This window comes from Salmo salar, chromosome 04 (assembly GCF_965601325.2).
Source record: "Salmo salar chromosome 04, fSalSal1, whole genome shotgun sequence".
Lineage (NCBI taxonomy): Eukaryota > Metazoa > Chordata > Actinopteri > Salmoniformes > Salmonidae > Salmo > Salmo salar.
The window spans coordinates 22,757,885-22,771,606 of NC_138294.1; the positions used below are offsets into that span (position 1 = coordinate 22,757,885).

Below are 13,722 nucleotides of genomic sequence, written 5' to 3' on the forward strand. Positions count from 1 at the left end.
ATAAGTATTTGACCCCCTCTCAATTAGAAAGATTTCTGACTCCCAGGTGTCTTTTATACAGGTAACGAGCTGAGATTAGGAGCACACTTTTAAAGGGAGTGCTCCTAACCGCAGCTTGTTACCTGTAAAAAAGACACCTGTCCACAGAAGCAATCAATCAATCAGATTCCAAACTCTCCACCATGGCCAAGACCAAAGAGCTCTCCAAGGATGTCAGGAACAAGATTGTAGACCTACACAAGGCTGGAATGGGCTACAAGACCATCGCCAAGCAGCTTGGTGAGAAGGTGACAACATTTGGTGTGATTATTCGCAGATGGAAGAAACACAAAAGAACTGTCAATATCCCTCGGCCTGGGGCTCCATGCAAGATCTCACCTCGTGGAGTTGCAATGATCATGAGAACAGTGAGGAATCAGCCCAGAACTACACGGGAGGATCTTGTCAATGATCTCAAGGCAACTGGGACCATAGTCACCAAGAAAACAATTGGTAACACTACGCCGTGAAGGACTGAAATCCTGCAGCGCCCGCAAGGTCCCCCTGCTCAAGAATACATATAACATGCCCGTCTGAAGTTTGCCGATGAACATCTGAATGACTCAGAGGACAACTGGTGAAAGTGTTGTGGTCAGATGAGACCAAAATGGAGCTCTTTGGCATCAACTCAACTCGCCGTGTTTGGAGGAGGAGGAATGCTGCCTATGACCCCAAGAACACCATCTCCACCGTCAAACATGGAGGTGGAAACATTATGCTTTGGGGGTGTTTTTCTGCTAAGGGGACAGGACAACTTCACCGCATCAAAGGGACGATGGACTGGGCCATGTACCGTCAAATCTTGGGTGAGAACCTCCTTCCCTCAGCCAGGGCATTGAAAATGGGTCGTGGATGGGTATTCCAGCATGACAATGACCCAAAACACACGGCCAAGGCAACAAAGGAGTGGCTCAAGAAGAAGCACATTAAGGTCCTGGAGTGGCCTAGCCAGTCTCCAGACCTTAATCCCATAGACAATCTGTGGCGGGAGCTGAAGGTTCGAGTTGCCAAACGTCAGCCTCGAAACCATAATGACTTGGAGAAGATCTGGAAAGAGGAGTGGGACAAAATCCCTCCTGAGATGTGTGCAAACCTGGTTGCCAACTACAAGAAACGTCTGACCTCTGTGATTGCCAACAAGGGTTTTGCCACCAAGTACTAAGTCATGTTTTGCAGAGGGGTCAAATACTTATTTCTCTCATTAAAACGCAAATCATTTTATAAACATTTTGACATGTGTTTTTCTGGATATTTTTGTTGTTATTCTGTCTCTCACTGTTCAAATAAACCTACCATTAAAATTATACACTGATCATTTCTTTGTCAGTGGGCAAACGTACAAAATCAGCAGGGGATCAAATAGTTTTTTCCCCCACTGTATGTCTGCCTGATTCAAAGGATGTGATCCTCTAGTATACACTGCAATGATCCCAAAATGGCACCCTATTCCCTAGTGTACTGTTTGACTAGAGCCCTAGTGAAAAGTACTGCACTGTATAGGGAATAGGGTTCCATTTCAGACGCACCCTCGGTCTAGCTTTTCTGTGATATGGTAAATGTCATCTAAGCTGCTCTAGTCTATATCTGATCGAGGCTTGTTTTTCTTCTCTCACACTACCTTAAGGTCAGACTCTGGCTGTCTTTGATTGGCCCAAGGGCTTCAGTCTATCTGCTAAGGATGAGAAGTTCACCGGGGTTAGTGAGAGTTTGCTGAACACGTTTTCATTTGGTACACTGTATCCACAAATGTAATATGCTATTTAAATGCCACGGGTAAAGGTTAGCCAGTATAGAGAGAGCATTCATAATGTTTCCCCAGGCCGGCGAATGTTTGTGATATGATATCATGCACTCTTCTTCAAGCCAAGCTATCTGGTATAGTTGGGTATAATAAGGCCATTCTACTTGTGTAGATGGATGGAAACTGCCTTCGGTGATGTGTGTTTTGGACAGTCTTCAAACATACCTGCATTGCATAAATGGGTCCAGAAATCTCTTAGCAAGAGCTATAACATCATCATCATTATGCAAGGTCCACTTTCTTCTTTTGCTAAGAATGTAAATCCATTTCCATTCCATGCACAGTACCAGAGGTGTGTATAAACGGAATCCTTGTAGGCATGTACATACCCACTGGGCAAAATCTGGTTGAATCAATGTTGTTTCCACATAATAAAAAAATAAAAAAATAAATAAATGTGATGATGTTGGATCAACGTGGAATTCGCAAAAAGTCATCAAGGTAAGGGAATTTACTCTTTTTTCACCCAACTTTGAACCTAAATCCAATGACATGGTGACGTTTTTTGTTGATTTCACATTGAATTCAGGTAAATCAAAACTAGATGTTGAAATGACGTCTGTGCCCAGTGGGTATACAGGTATATACATATACAGCTCTGACATAAACACATAAATAAAGAGATGGACTCGGGGTTTAATTATTAACAAGTACACAAGTGTATTTTATTTAACGCAAGCAAGTTTGTTCCTACAGTTAAAAAAAAAGCCACTGTTTAAGCTGTTGGCACATGTATGTACAAAACAGATTATGAAGAATCGTACAGCCTGCTACAAAGCATTCTTAGTGTAAGTACAAAAGACTAATATGGGAGGAGACAGCGGAAAGCATTGTCAGGTTAATACTGAAGAAGTGAATACGCAACATCATAACAAGTAGTATCTGTTTTATAAGACATGGTTTTCAAAAATGAATATGACAAACTAAAGGAGGAAGGGAAACAAAATCATTCACTACAACCTAACGGGCTATTTGTTTACTTAGCATAATACTGTTAGCGTAGGAACCGCAATACTGCACATATAAGAAATCAGTTGACTCAGACAGTCCAAGCGTAAAAATGAGAAATGAAAATGATAAAGAGAGAGGATTTTTTTTAACTTTTTGAATCAGTTAAAAACTATTACCACTGAATGCATAACCATGCCACAAATAACAACTAGATTCACAGTTCTTTTTAACTAGATAATACAAGTACTTTTTTTCTTGGTTAATAACCAAACGCTGCATGACTACAGTACAGAGATTCAGCTTCAAATCCAAACGCACGTAACATCAAGAAAGAGCTCACCATGGTTGAATAAGTGCACACAAACATTTTTTGTTCTTTTTTGTTAGCAACGGAATGATGAAACGCTGTACTGCAGAACTAGAGTAGTAGAAAGAGTTAAGACAAAGTTTGGTCCAAACTCAAGAGTAATATAGTTTTAATAGTTTTTTTGACATTTCATGTTTTTTTAGTATAGCTTCACAGACAGTCAGGGTTTGGGTCAGTTTTATTTCAATTCAGTAAATTCTGCAAGAATTTCAGTTCATTTCCGGAATTGACAGGACATAAATGGAATTGAACCCAACCCTGCAGACGGTTAAGTTATCTCTCAATGTGATATTCAACTTTTTTCACTTGTAGCAATACGACCATTTCAGGCCTAAAGCTTGTTCATCCGCTTGCCGTCTAGATTTTGTTACCATATTTATTTCACTGGTATCTCTGAAATGGACGTTCACAAGAATATCACCAAACTTTGACCAATGAAATGAATGACCTGAAATTGAAGTGTCTCACATATATGTATATATTTATATACCGTAGATATATATATACAGAGCAGAATACTGACCAAAAAACATCTCATATTTTTCTTCTGATAACTTGTATTTAAAAAGTTGAAGATTAAAACATATAAAAATGAAACCTGTAAAATGTTATTTGCATGTGAGTTATGGCTTGCGATGGATGAGAAAAGTGGTTTTCTACAGAGTTTCCCCCACGGCAAAATCCTGAAAGGCCATTCTATCAGATGAATTTCTACGTCATGTCACTCCCACAAGCCTCTTCTTCTTCCTCCTTATACTACATATCATCATCATCATCTTCATCACTCCACTGACTTGCCACTCAAACAACTGTTTTCTTTTCACAGTTTCAGCACACTATTATTATTGACAAACAATCAGTGTTCTTCACTTTGAATGACTAGGCTACTCAACAAAGCTAGCATACATTTCTGACAGTTAGGCCAAGCTACAGTTATAGCAATATGTAAAAAGTCACTTTAAGGTACTTTTTTTTGTTTGAAAATCCCTGGCACTCCCAACCAATAAAGAATTTTCTGAAAAAAGATTCTGTACATTGTTTTTATACCGGTGATGCTTACTGTTTCGGAAGCTTATTATGCTGCAATTTACCTGTAAATTATACAAGTATGGTCACATTTTGGTCTTGTTAAGTGGATATGTTGAAATAAAATGGATGTTAAGACCTATGTATGATTGGAGCTCCGTTGGATGACGAGTGTTTCGGAACGTATAAATATATTACACGGAAATGTGAATTAAAAAGCGATAAAAACTCAACAGCCCCCCAGCCCGACCCCTCCTAAAACCAAACATAAATAAATGGAAGTACTCGACGTCGAGATATAGAACAACATGGTAAAAAGCAATGACACATTGTAAAAAGATGTGCTACTACTAATATACAAAATGCAAATGGGGAAAAAAGAGGGGAAGAGGTAGAAGAGGAGAAAGAGGGAAAAGGTAGGGTATAAGAAGAAGAAAGGGTAGAGGAAAGGGAGGAGTAAGGGGGGGAGAAATAGAAAGGAAATCTCAATACAGGAAAGAAGGGTTTGTCAGAGAAGACACACGATATCCCGTAGGAACGACTTGTCTCGTCACACCCGTAAGCTTAGTGAAGTCGAAACCACCCACAACACCACACCCCAAACCTCCCTTACACTTGTGCCCCCTACGAACATAAACACCAGACATTGAATAGCTTGTGTGGTCTCTGTGTGTGTTCTGCTGCGTGTGTGTCATGGACGTGTGTGTGTGTTGGAGAGGGAGGGAAGGATAGGGGGACGGGGACGGGACGGCGTGTGCTTTAGGTGTAGGCATTGAGACGCTCTTTAGAGCGGGTGGAGTGGATGTCGTGGAGCTCCTGCTCCTCCTTGGACTTGATGTCCTCGTACTTCTGCATCCGGCACGCGTCCTTCACGTAGGCCCAGTTAGCGGACAGTACCATTAGGTAGTGGACCTGTATTAGAGGGACACATGGGTTACAGGGATGTTAGTGGGAGGATTGTTAACCGCTCGACCAAGCCTATACCTCAGGGGAGAGTTTATTGATTAATTAATTAGGCTGAAACAGAATTAGTTAGATAATTCGACAAAGCTATAACCAAAAACCCAAAGCAGATGTTTTAGTGGCGCTGCGCCTTCACTGGTTTAAAACCAAAACAAACCGACCAAAATTGAAGGGATGGATTAGTTGATCAACCTTATTCTTTAGTGAGCTCTGTGTCTGTTACGGCCGTGTCAGCATTTGTGCTAGTCAGGTGAACGGGGCGTGACAGGAGAGCTCGGTTATCAACATACCTATCGATAGCAACCAGAGGAGCTTGGTTATTATAATCAGCGGTGCCAGCAAAGCATATTTTAGTGAATAACAACAGAATCGTGTGACGTGACCGATGACAGAGCTGGCGATGCTTTGGGGGCGACCCCTAAGCTCCTAGGTTCAGAGTTCAGTTCGGCCATGTTGATATCGAGGCGGTCGGCTCCTCTCAGCCCCTGACGGCGTACAGTGATGTCACTGAGACCACTGAGGTCAGGGGTAAAGGTGATGGGCCAACCGATAGGCCCCCGTCAGAAGCGGGTGCAGTATTTGCCCAGACTCTGAGACGTCAGGAGGACATTGTTACGGATAAGGACCGTGGCAGCTGACGCCTGTCCGCATCAGACCAGAGAGAAAGAGAAAAGGAGAGAAGCAGTTATTGGACTCTGGCTCGCGTTCATTAGGCACTAAATGGAAGAAGAAGGACTGAAACAGGAAGCGACTACGTTGAGTGCCCTACCTAAGGAACATATCCCTGATGTGTTTCTGCAGTAACTCTTTTCTCCACTGAGTGGCAGTGAGGTGTCAGTGATCAGCCAACCAGAGCATCTGCTGCAGAGGTTCTGAAGAAGTAGTTATGAGGTAATTAAATACAGAAAAACACCTGCACTTCTCTGGTCCAGTTCGAGGATTTATGGCCATTGGCCGAGTGTATGGCATTTATCTATTGATGATATTGTGTTGTAATGATGATGCGAAGATTAACATGCCTAACGAATTCCCTGAGCTTGGGATAATTAAGTTATTATATTCTTTTGTTATATAATGACATGACCCAAACTCATCATGAATAAACAGATTCACCTAGATAGATCCAAGTTGGAGATACAGACAGTACTTCCTTCATACAATCTCACAGTGATCTAAGATCATTTATCACAGAAAATATTAGACGAGAAGATGGTACATCAATATTGTCTATGCAAATTGATTTCTTACCCATTTTCTAAACCTTAGCTCTCGGTGAGAACTAACATGAACACACTTAGGTGAGTCATCCCATTGTGTATTACCATAGACATCCACCGGGTGGCCAAAGAGCACACAGTTGGGCCACAGATACAGACTTTGTGTTGTGAAGAGCCACTCCCGCCCAAATGGATTACCATTTCATTTTCTCTTGTCTTTTATAGTCCTCAGACAACGCAGCAACAATGTCCTATTTTGAAGATTTAAAACGGGTCTAAGGACTGGAAATGTATGACGTTGTTTATATTCTGTGGTAACAGGAAGCTGTTATGGTCATATCTATTTAATGACAACCAAACCATAAGAAACTAGTGTCATTGATGTTTTGACAAAACATTTCTCTGTTATTTTCACTGTGAACATATGTTTTTGTTTAAAAAGGAACTAGATACCGAATAACAGCCTTCATTAAATGTGGATCCTTCCACCCTAGCTACAGACGCAGCAGTCTTCTCCAGTGAAGACGGTTTCTCCAGTCCTCACCATCACTTAGCTGCTCTCAACAAGCTCCTTTCTTCTTCCCCAGTTTCCATGGCAACTGCGCCCTGTGCTTCTCCATCGCTAGGTTAACACCTCCCTCTAATCAACAGCTCTCTCTCTCTCGTGCGCTTTCTCTCTCTCTCTCTCTCTCTCTCTCTCTCTCTCTCTCTCTCTCTCTCTCTCTGTCGCTATGTCTTACTCTCTGTGTCTCTCTCTCTCTCTCTCTCTCTCAGTGTCTCTCTCTCTCTCAATCACTCAATGTCTCTCTGTCTGTCTCTCTCTGTGTCTATCACTCGATCACTCTGTCTCTGTTATGCACTTTCTCGATCAACCTCGCTCTTAACACTGGGAGGACCTCTTTCAAAGTCAGCAGCATAAAAAACTGTCCGTCTTTCCTCCCGATTACCAATCTCTTCAATCCCTAGTCGTATAACCTTTGGTATGTCCCCACACAACAAGACAATCCTCTCCCACTAAGGTTTACCCTGCCTGCCTATCTTTATGTGTTCAGACAGATGGGAGGGAACAGAGTGGCGATGCCATCAACAGACATTTAAGGACCAACAGGCAGGTCACACAACCCTCAGACATAAAGTAGAGCTGTCGTTGTCTCACCATGGCGATAACTGCAGCCCCAGCCCCGGCCAGGGCACAGACGAACAAGTGGAACGTCATGTCCAGCTGAAAGACAATCAAACACAACACAGCTTTATTAGTCACCAGGAAATGAAGACAACTAACAACATCAGTGCTTGCTTTGTGGGACTCAAAGCATCGTTCCAACTTGTAATGTCTGTGTTTACAATATTGCCAGGTCATGTTGAGATTAAAAAATTAAATCACAGAGTGGTTGCTTTGAGAGTGAGATAAGGCAAGATTTATTAAGATTTGTCCCAGTGCAATATTAGCTCACTTTTTCAAAGGGAATTAAACAGAGGTAGGACAAAAGGTTAAAGGAGGATAAAGGTTAAACAAAATGACAGACTAATCTTTATTAAGCTATGTTTTTTGTTCCCTTTCCACAAGAGGTTAAAGTTCAAACCCCTAGCAATCTGGTAGCGCCACTGCACTCATCACACTCACACAAATCAAAATTTAAAATGACAGAGGAACCCTATAGCAGTGTTCCCGATCCTAGTCCTGGGGTCCCAAAGGGATGCACATTTTGTGTTTTTGGACATAACACTAACACACCTAATTCAAATCAAAGGCTTGACAATGAGTTGATTGGTTGAATCAAGTGTGTGAGCGTTACGGCAAAAAAACAAAAAGTGCATTTTGGTCCCCAGAGGCAGGATCGTGAGAGAGGAGCCTAACCCCTAAGGTGTGGCGATCACTAAAGGTTACAGCCAACAGAACCTCGCCTCTCCCCTTCATCGCTCCCCAGCCCACACACACACACACACACACAGACACACACACACACACCCTTACCTCGTTAGACTCACACATCTTAAAGAACTTCTCAGAGCCCGTGCACACCTTCCTCTCCTCCCCGATAGTTACCATGCCTGCGAAAAAACAACAATCCATTTCACATTTACATTTCAAGTGACTTAGCTTGGCCGGCGCTTCGATCCACAGAGACCTAACAACAGCTACTGCAGCGAGTTACAACAAGCACTCATGTTAAAGGGCTGTAAAATAGATCTCCTTCAGGAGCATTAAATAACTGCAATGAAATGTAAAGAATATTGATTGAACTGTGTGTCCGCGAAAGTGAGAAGACTAAACGACACACTATTCAGTGTGCTCTATAGGTCATTGTCTTGTCAGACATCTTATCCACATTCATGATAGAACACAAACAAACAAACAACTGGAAATAAACCACCAAAGCCCTGGTTAACCACTGCCAGTGTCAGTGACTGTGTACGTATACTGTAAATGGCAACAGTGGTGTGAATGGATGGCGGCGCCACCCGGGCCCGCCCTTACCAAACTGGCGCAGGTCCAGGCAGAGGTTGGCGCCCTCCACCACAGTGGTGTTCTGACAGATGGTCCAGATGTTGAAGTACATGAAGACGGGCAGCGAGGTGAAGGCTGTCACACCCAACCAGGCCAGGAAGAAGATATAGGTCAACATAATGAACTGCAGGAAGAAACGGAGGACACAAGAGGGAATGGTTCATTAGAGACAGAGGGAAAGAGAGAGAGAGAGTGTTAGAGAAGAGCACAGAAGGAAATGAGGGGGGAGAATAAAGAGAGGGAAGAGACGAGGGGGAGGAAGGAGGAGAAGGAAGTGAAGGACGGTCCATTAGAAAGAGAGAGGGAGGGGAAGAGAGGGAGGAAGGAGGAGAAGGAAGAGAAGGACGGTCCATTAGAAAGAGAGAGGGAGGGGAAGAGAGGGAGGAAGGAGGAGAAGGAAGAGAAGGACGGTCCATTAGAAAGAGAGAGGGAGGGGAAGAGAGGGAGGAAGGAGGAGAAGGAAGAGAAGGACGGTCCATTAGAAAGAGAGAGGGAGGGGAAGAGAGGGAGGAAGGAGGAGAAGGAAGTGAAGGACGGTCCATTAGAAAGAGAGAGGGAGGGGAAGAGAGGGAGGAAGGAGGAGAAGGAAGTGAAGGATGGTCCATTAGAAAGAGAGAGGGAGGGGAAGAGAGGGAGGAAGGAGGAGAAGGAAGTAAAGGACGGTCCATTAGAAAGAGAGAGGGAGGGGAAGAGAGGGAGGAAGGAGGAGAAGGAAGTAAAGGACGGTCCATTAGAAAGAGAGAGGGAGGGGAAGAGAGGGAGGAAGGAGGAGAAGAAAGTGAGGGATGGGCCCATTAGAGAGAGAGAGAAGATGAAAGTTATAAGTCGGTAGAAGGCTGACTGGCTCATCAGCTGTCATTAGCATTGGGCCATAATTCAAAGAAAAGACATCTTAAGCTGTAAATTCTCCATCACCAGATCTCTAATCCCGTCTCCCGGGTACTTCCTCCAGAAAGATGTGTCCTAATTGTCTACCCTAATGCTTATATCTATCCAACGCCTTCAGAAATACAGGGAGCGGATAGGGCACAGAGGATAAGGGTTGATTTAAGTGTGTTTCTTACCCAGGCGGAGACGCACCGTCCGCAGGCGGTGATCTTGAAGTCTCCGTACAGGTCCCTGATGGCGCCGGTGGTGAAGAAGCCCTCCACCATGAGCAGGATGCCGTAGACGAAGAATGCCGCCGCCACGCCGTAGATTACATACTTCAAGATGTCAATCCTGTGGAGGAAGAAAGAGAGACAGGAGCAGAGCGATGGGATCACTCAGTTGGTGAGGCTAGCACACCAAGACTAGCGGTTTCATTCCCAGGAACCATAGAACTAGGAATTAGAATACTAATTAAATATTCATTTAATAGGATCTGGGCAGGAACTTACAAAGATCCATTTTTGGAATCAAAACATTGCTAAACAATACAGATGTGTGCATTGAGTGTGCAGGCCATTTAGTACAGTACTTCACTATTACATGTTTTTTTAGGCCCAGCAGCCCCATTTGTAGTCCAAATGCATTGGACTACAAATTATATTACTTCCAGCAGTGACAGACAGTATTCTGACTGTATACTGCAGTCAGTTTGCTTCCACAGTCATTCTGCATTTTTGTCCTTGCTTGGACTAGTGGATTAGCTCTCATTTAGCTAATGAGTGTGTGTTTAATTCTGTAGGGTTATGTAAAAAGCTCTAATGTCACAGAAAGAACCTGGGTAGGAAAGTTAGGGTTAGCTCCATCCCTGCAGGTTAGGAAAAGATTTCGGAGATAGTATTAGACAAACACAATGGGTAGATTTCACAAGCTTTCCTCTGATAAAGATGATTTTATAGAGGTGTAAACCGTATTTTTTTTGTACCCTCAAACTGAAGTGAATTTCACACCTAGTACAGCACACACCACATATTAGTGGCCTAGAAAGTGTATAGAAAGCCCAGTTAAATCAGTAAAACAAGCCCAGTTACATCAGTATAGAAAGCCCAGTTACATCAGTATAGAATGCCCAGTTACATCAGTATAACAAGCCCAGTTACATCAGTATAACAAGCCCAGTTACATCAGTATAACAAGCCCAGATACATCAGTATAGAAAGCCCAGTTACATCAGTATAACAAGCCCAGATACATCAGTATAGAAAGCCCAGTTACATCAGTATAACAAGCCCAGATACATCAGTATAGAAAGCCCAGTGACATCAGTATAACAAGCCCAGATACATCAGTATAGAAAGCCCAGTTACATCAGTAAAAAAAGCCCAGTTAAATCAGTATAACAAGCCCAGTTACATCAGTATAGAAAGCCCAGTTACAGCAGTATAGAAAGCCCAGTTACATCAGTATAGAAAGCCCAGTTACAGCAGTATAGAAAGCCCAGTTAAATCAGTATAGAAAGCCCAGTTACATCAGTAAAAAAAGCCCAGTTAAATCAGTATAACAAGCCCAGTTACATCAGTATAGAAAGCCCAGTTACAGCAGTATAGAAAGCCCAGTTACATCAGTATAGAAAGCCCAGTTACATCAGTTAGGCCAGGTCTACTGCTCATGTCATAATCACCCGCCCTTTCCAACATCTAGGTGAAGCACACACACACTTGCCGTCAGTAGCACCCCCCCCCCCCCCCCCCCCCTCCCTCCCTCCCTCCCTCCCTCTCGGCAGGCGGAGTTCCGGTGAGCAGGTGCGCCCGGGACAACCCAGAGTGATTTCAGAGGGCTTAAATCCCCCAACGGCCCCGTGCCAAGACATCACGCAGACGTCACACACACACACACACACACACACACACACACACACACACACACACACACACACACACACACACACACACACACACACACACACACACACACAGGATATTGGGAATCCACACAGGAGTGTGGGAAAAATCTCCCTCCCTCCCACTCAGACACATATTCATGATCAAACACCTGATAAATACACCTGCCAAGGCAGCAGCTACTCTTCCTGGGGTCCAGCAAAATGAAGGCAGTATATACAATTTTAAAAACATTACAATACATTCACAGATTTCACAACACACTGTGCGCCCTCAGACCCCTACTTCACCACTACCACATATCTACAGTACTAAATCCATGTGTACGTGTGTGTATAGTGCTTATGATATCGTGTGTGTGTGTATGTGTGTGTCTGTGTCTATGTTTGTGTTGCTTCACAGTCCCCCGCTGTTCCATAAGGTGTTTTTTATCTGATTTTTAAATCTAATTGTACTCCTTGCATCAGTTACTTGATGTGGAATAGAGTTCCATGTAGTTATGGCTCTATGTAGTACTGTGCGCCTCCCATAGTCTGTTCTGGACTTGGGGATTGTGAAGAGACCTCTGGTGGCATGTCTTGTGGGGTATGCATGGGTGTCTGAGCTGTGTTCCAGTAGTTCAAACAGACCTCGGTGCATTCAACATGTCAATACCTCTCATAAATACAACTAGTGATGAAGTCAATCCCCCCTCCAATTTGAGCCAGGAGAGATTGACATGCATATTATTCATATTAGTTCTCTGTGTACAGCCAAGGGCCAGCCGTGCCGCCCTGTTCTGAGCCATTTGCAACTTTCCAAAAGTCCTTTTTTGTGGCACCTGACCACACAACTGAACAGTAGTCCAGGTGCGACAAAACTAGGGCCTGTAGGACCTGCCTTGTTGATAGTGTTGTTAAGAAGGCAGAGCAACGCTTTATTATGGACAGACTTCTCCCCATCTTAGCTACTGTTGTATCAACATGTTTTGACCATGACAGTTTACAATCCAGGGTTCCTCCAAGCAGTTTAGTCACCTCAACTTGCTCAATTTCCACATGATCTATTAGTTATCTATTATAAGATTTAGTTGAAGTTTAGGGTTTAGTGAATGATTTGTCCCAAATACAATGCTTTTAGTGTTATAAATATTTAGGGCTAACTTATTCCTTGCCACCCACTCTGAAACGAACTGCAACTCTTTGTTAAGTGTTGCAGTCATTTCAGCCACTGTATATTGAGACTCGCCATCGCTTCAACAGTCCAGTACTGTACTGTTGTGTATTGAGATAAGGGAGGGGAGAGTAAGGATATTTTTACTTGATCACATTTTAAATACTCATCTTGTAGGGTATATTTACAGATAGTGAGTAATAATGTAGGTGGAAGGGAGATTTGCCGACCTCAATCTACACTTACAAGACAGCTGCTCACCGCTAATGGTTAATCACTTCAGAAGAAAGAAAAGAGAAGAAAATGTTCCGTTAAGTAACTGTGACTCATTTCCTGTACCAATCACCAGGGACTACTTGGGAGACATGTACATTTGACTATCTAGGGCGACCGAGGATACGGCGTCTCGATAAGGTGTTAACTAGGTGTGCCAGTCATAGCACAGGTGAGATTGGAACAATTGCCTTTACAGGTACTGAAGCGTTCAAAATAGGGCACTTTTTTTTGTGTGAGGACACACAGACTGCTGTTTTAACCACACGAATAAGGCTAGTTTCTCCAGGGGTCGAAACAGACAAGGAGTAGGAACAAGTGAAAATTCCAAGGCAACTTCTCCTCATTGAGTTTCAACACATCTCCAGGCTGCATGTAGGTGTTTTGACTAACCAGACCATGAGTCATTTTGAAAAGGGTGAAAAAAACCCACTGTGACACCCCTCCCACGCAAACACACCCACACTCACATGGTTAAGACGTCCAGGGTTTCCATGGGTGCCCGGACCACCTCGAAGTAGTTCTGCAGGATGGTGACGGTGCCAGACAGGGCCTCGTGCCCGCAGCCACAGAACAGCGCCACCCCAGCGTACAGAAGGATGGTCGCGAAGAGAGAGGCATACGGGAGGACGCCCAGGCATTTGACGCAGCACTCA

At 43.5% G+C, this 13,722-nt stretch overlaps 1 protein-coding gene across 2 annotated transcripts in view; it reads right to left on the bottom strand.

Moving 5' to 3' along the window:
• Positions 1 to 4,550: 4,550 nt before the first annotated feature.
• Positions 4,551 to 13,722, bottom strand: part of LOC106602380 (neuronal membrane glycoprotein M6-a) — a 64,681-nt gene continuing 55,509 nt past the window's right edge. For both annotated transcript variants that reach the window (XM_014194979.3, XM_014194978.3), the window contains exons 2-7: positions 13,537 to 13,722; positions 9,938 to 10,094; positions 8,844 to 8,997; positions 8,340 to 8,416; positions 7,521 to 7,586; positions 4,551 to 5,096 (exon numbers count right to left, since the gene is read on the bottom strand). The exon at positions 13,537 to 13,722 is cut by the window's right edge and continues 7 nt beyond it. In XM_014194979.3, the coding sequence (XP_014050454.1) occupies positions 4,944 to 5,096; positions 7,521 to 7,586; positions 8,340 to 8,416; positions 8,844 to 8,997; positions 9,938 to 10,094; positions 13,537 to 13,722 (793 nt within the window). In that variant the 3' untranslated portion in view covers positions 4,551 to 4,943. The remainder of the gene's footprint in view (positions 5,097 to 7,520; positions 7,587 to 8,339; positions 8,417 to 8,843; positions 8,998 to 9,937; positions 10,095 to 13,536) is intronic.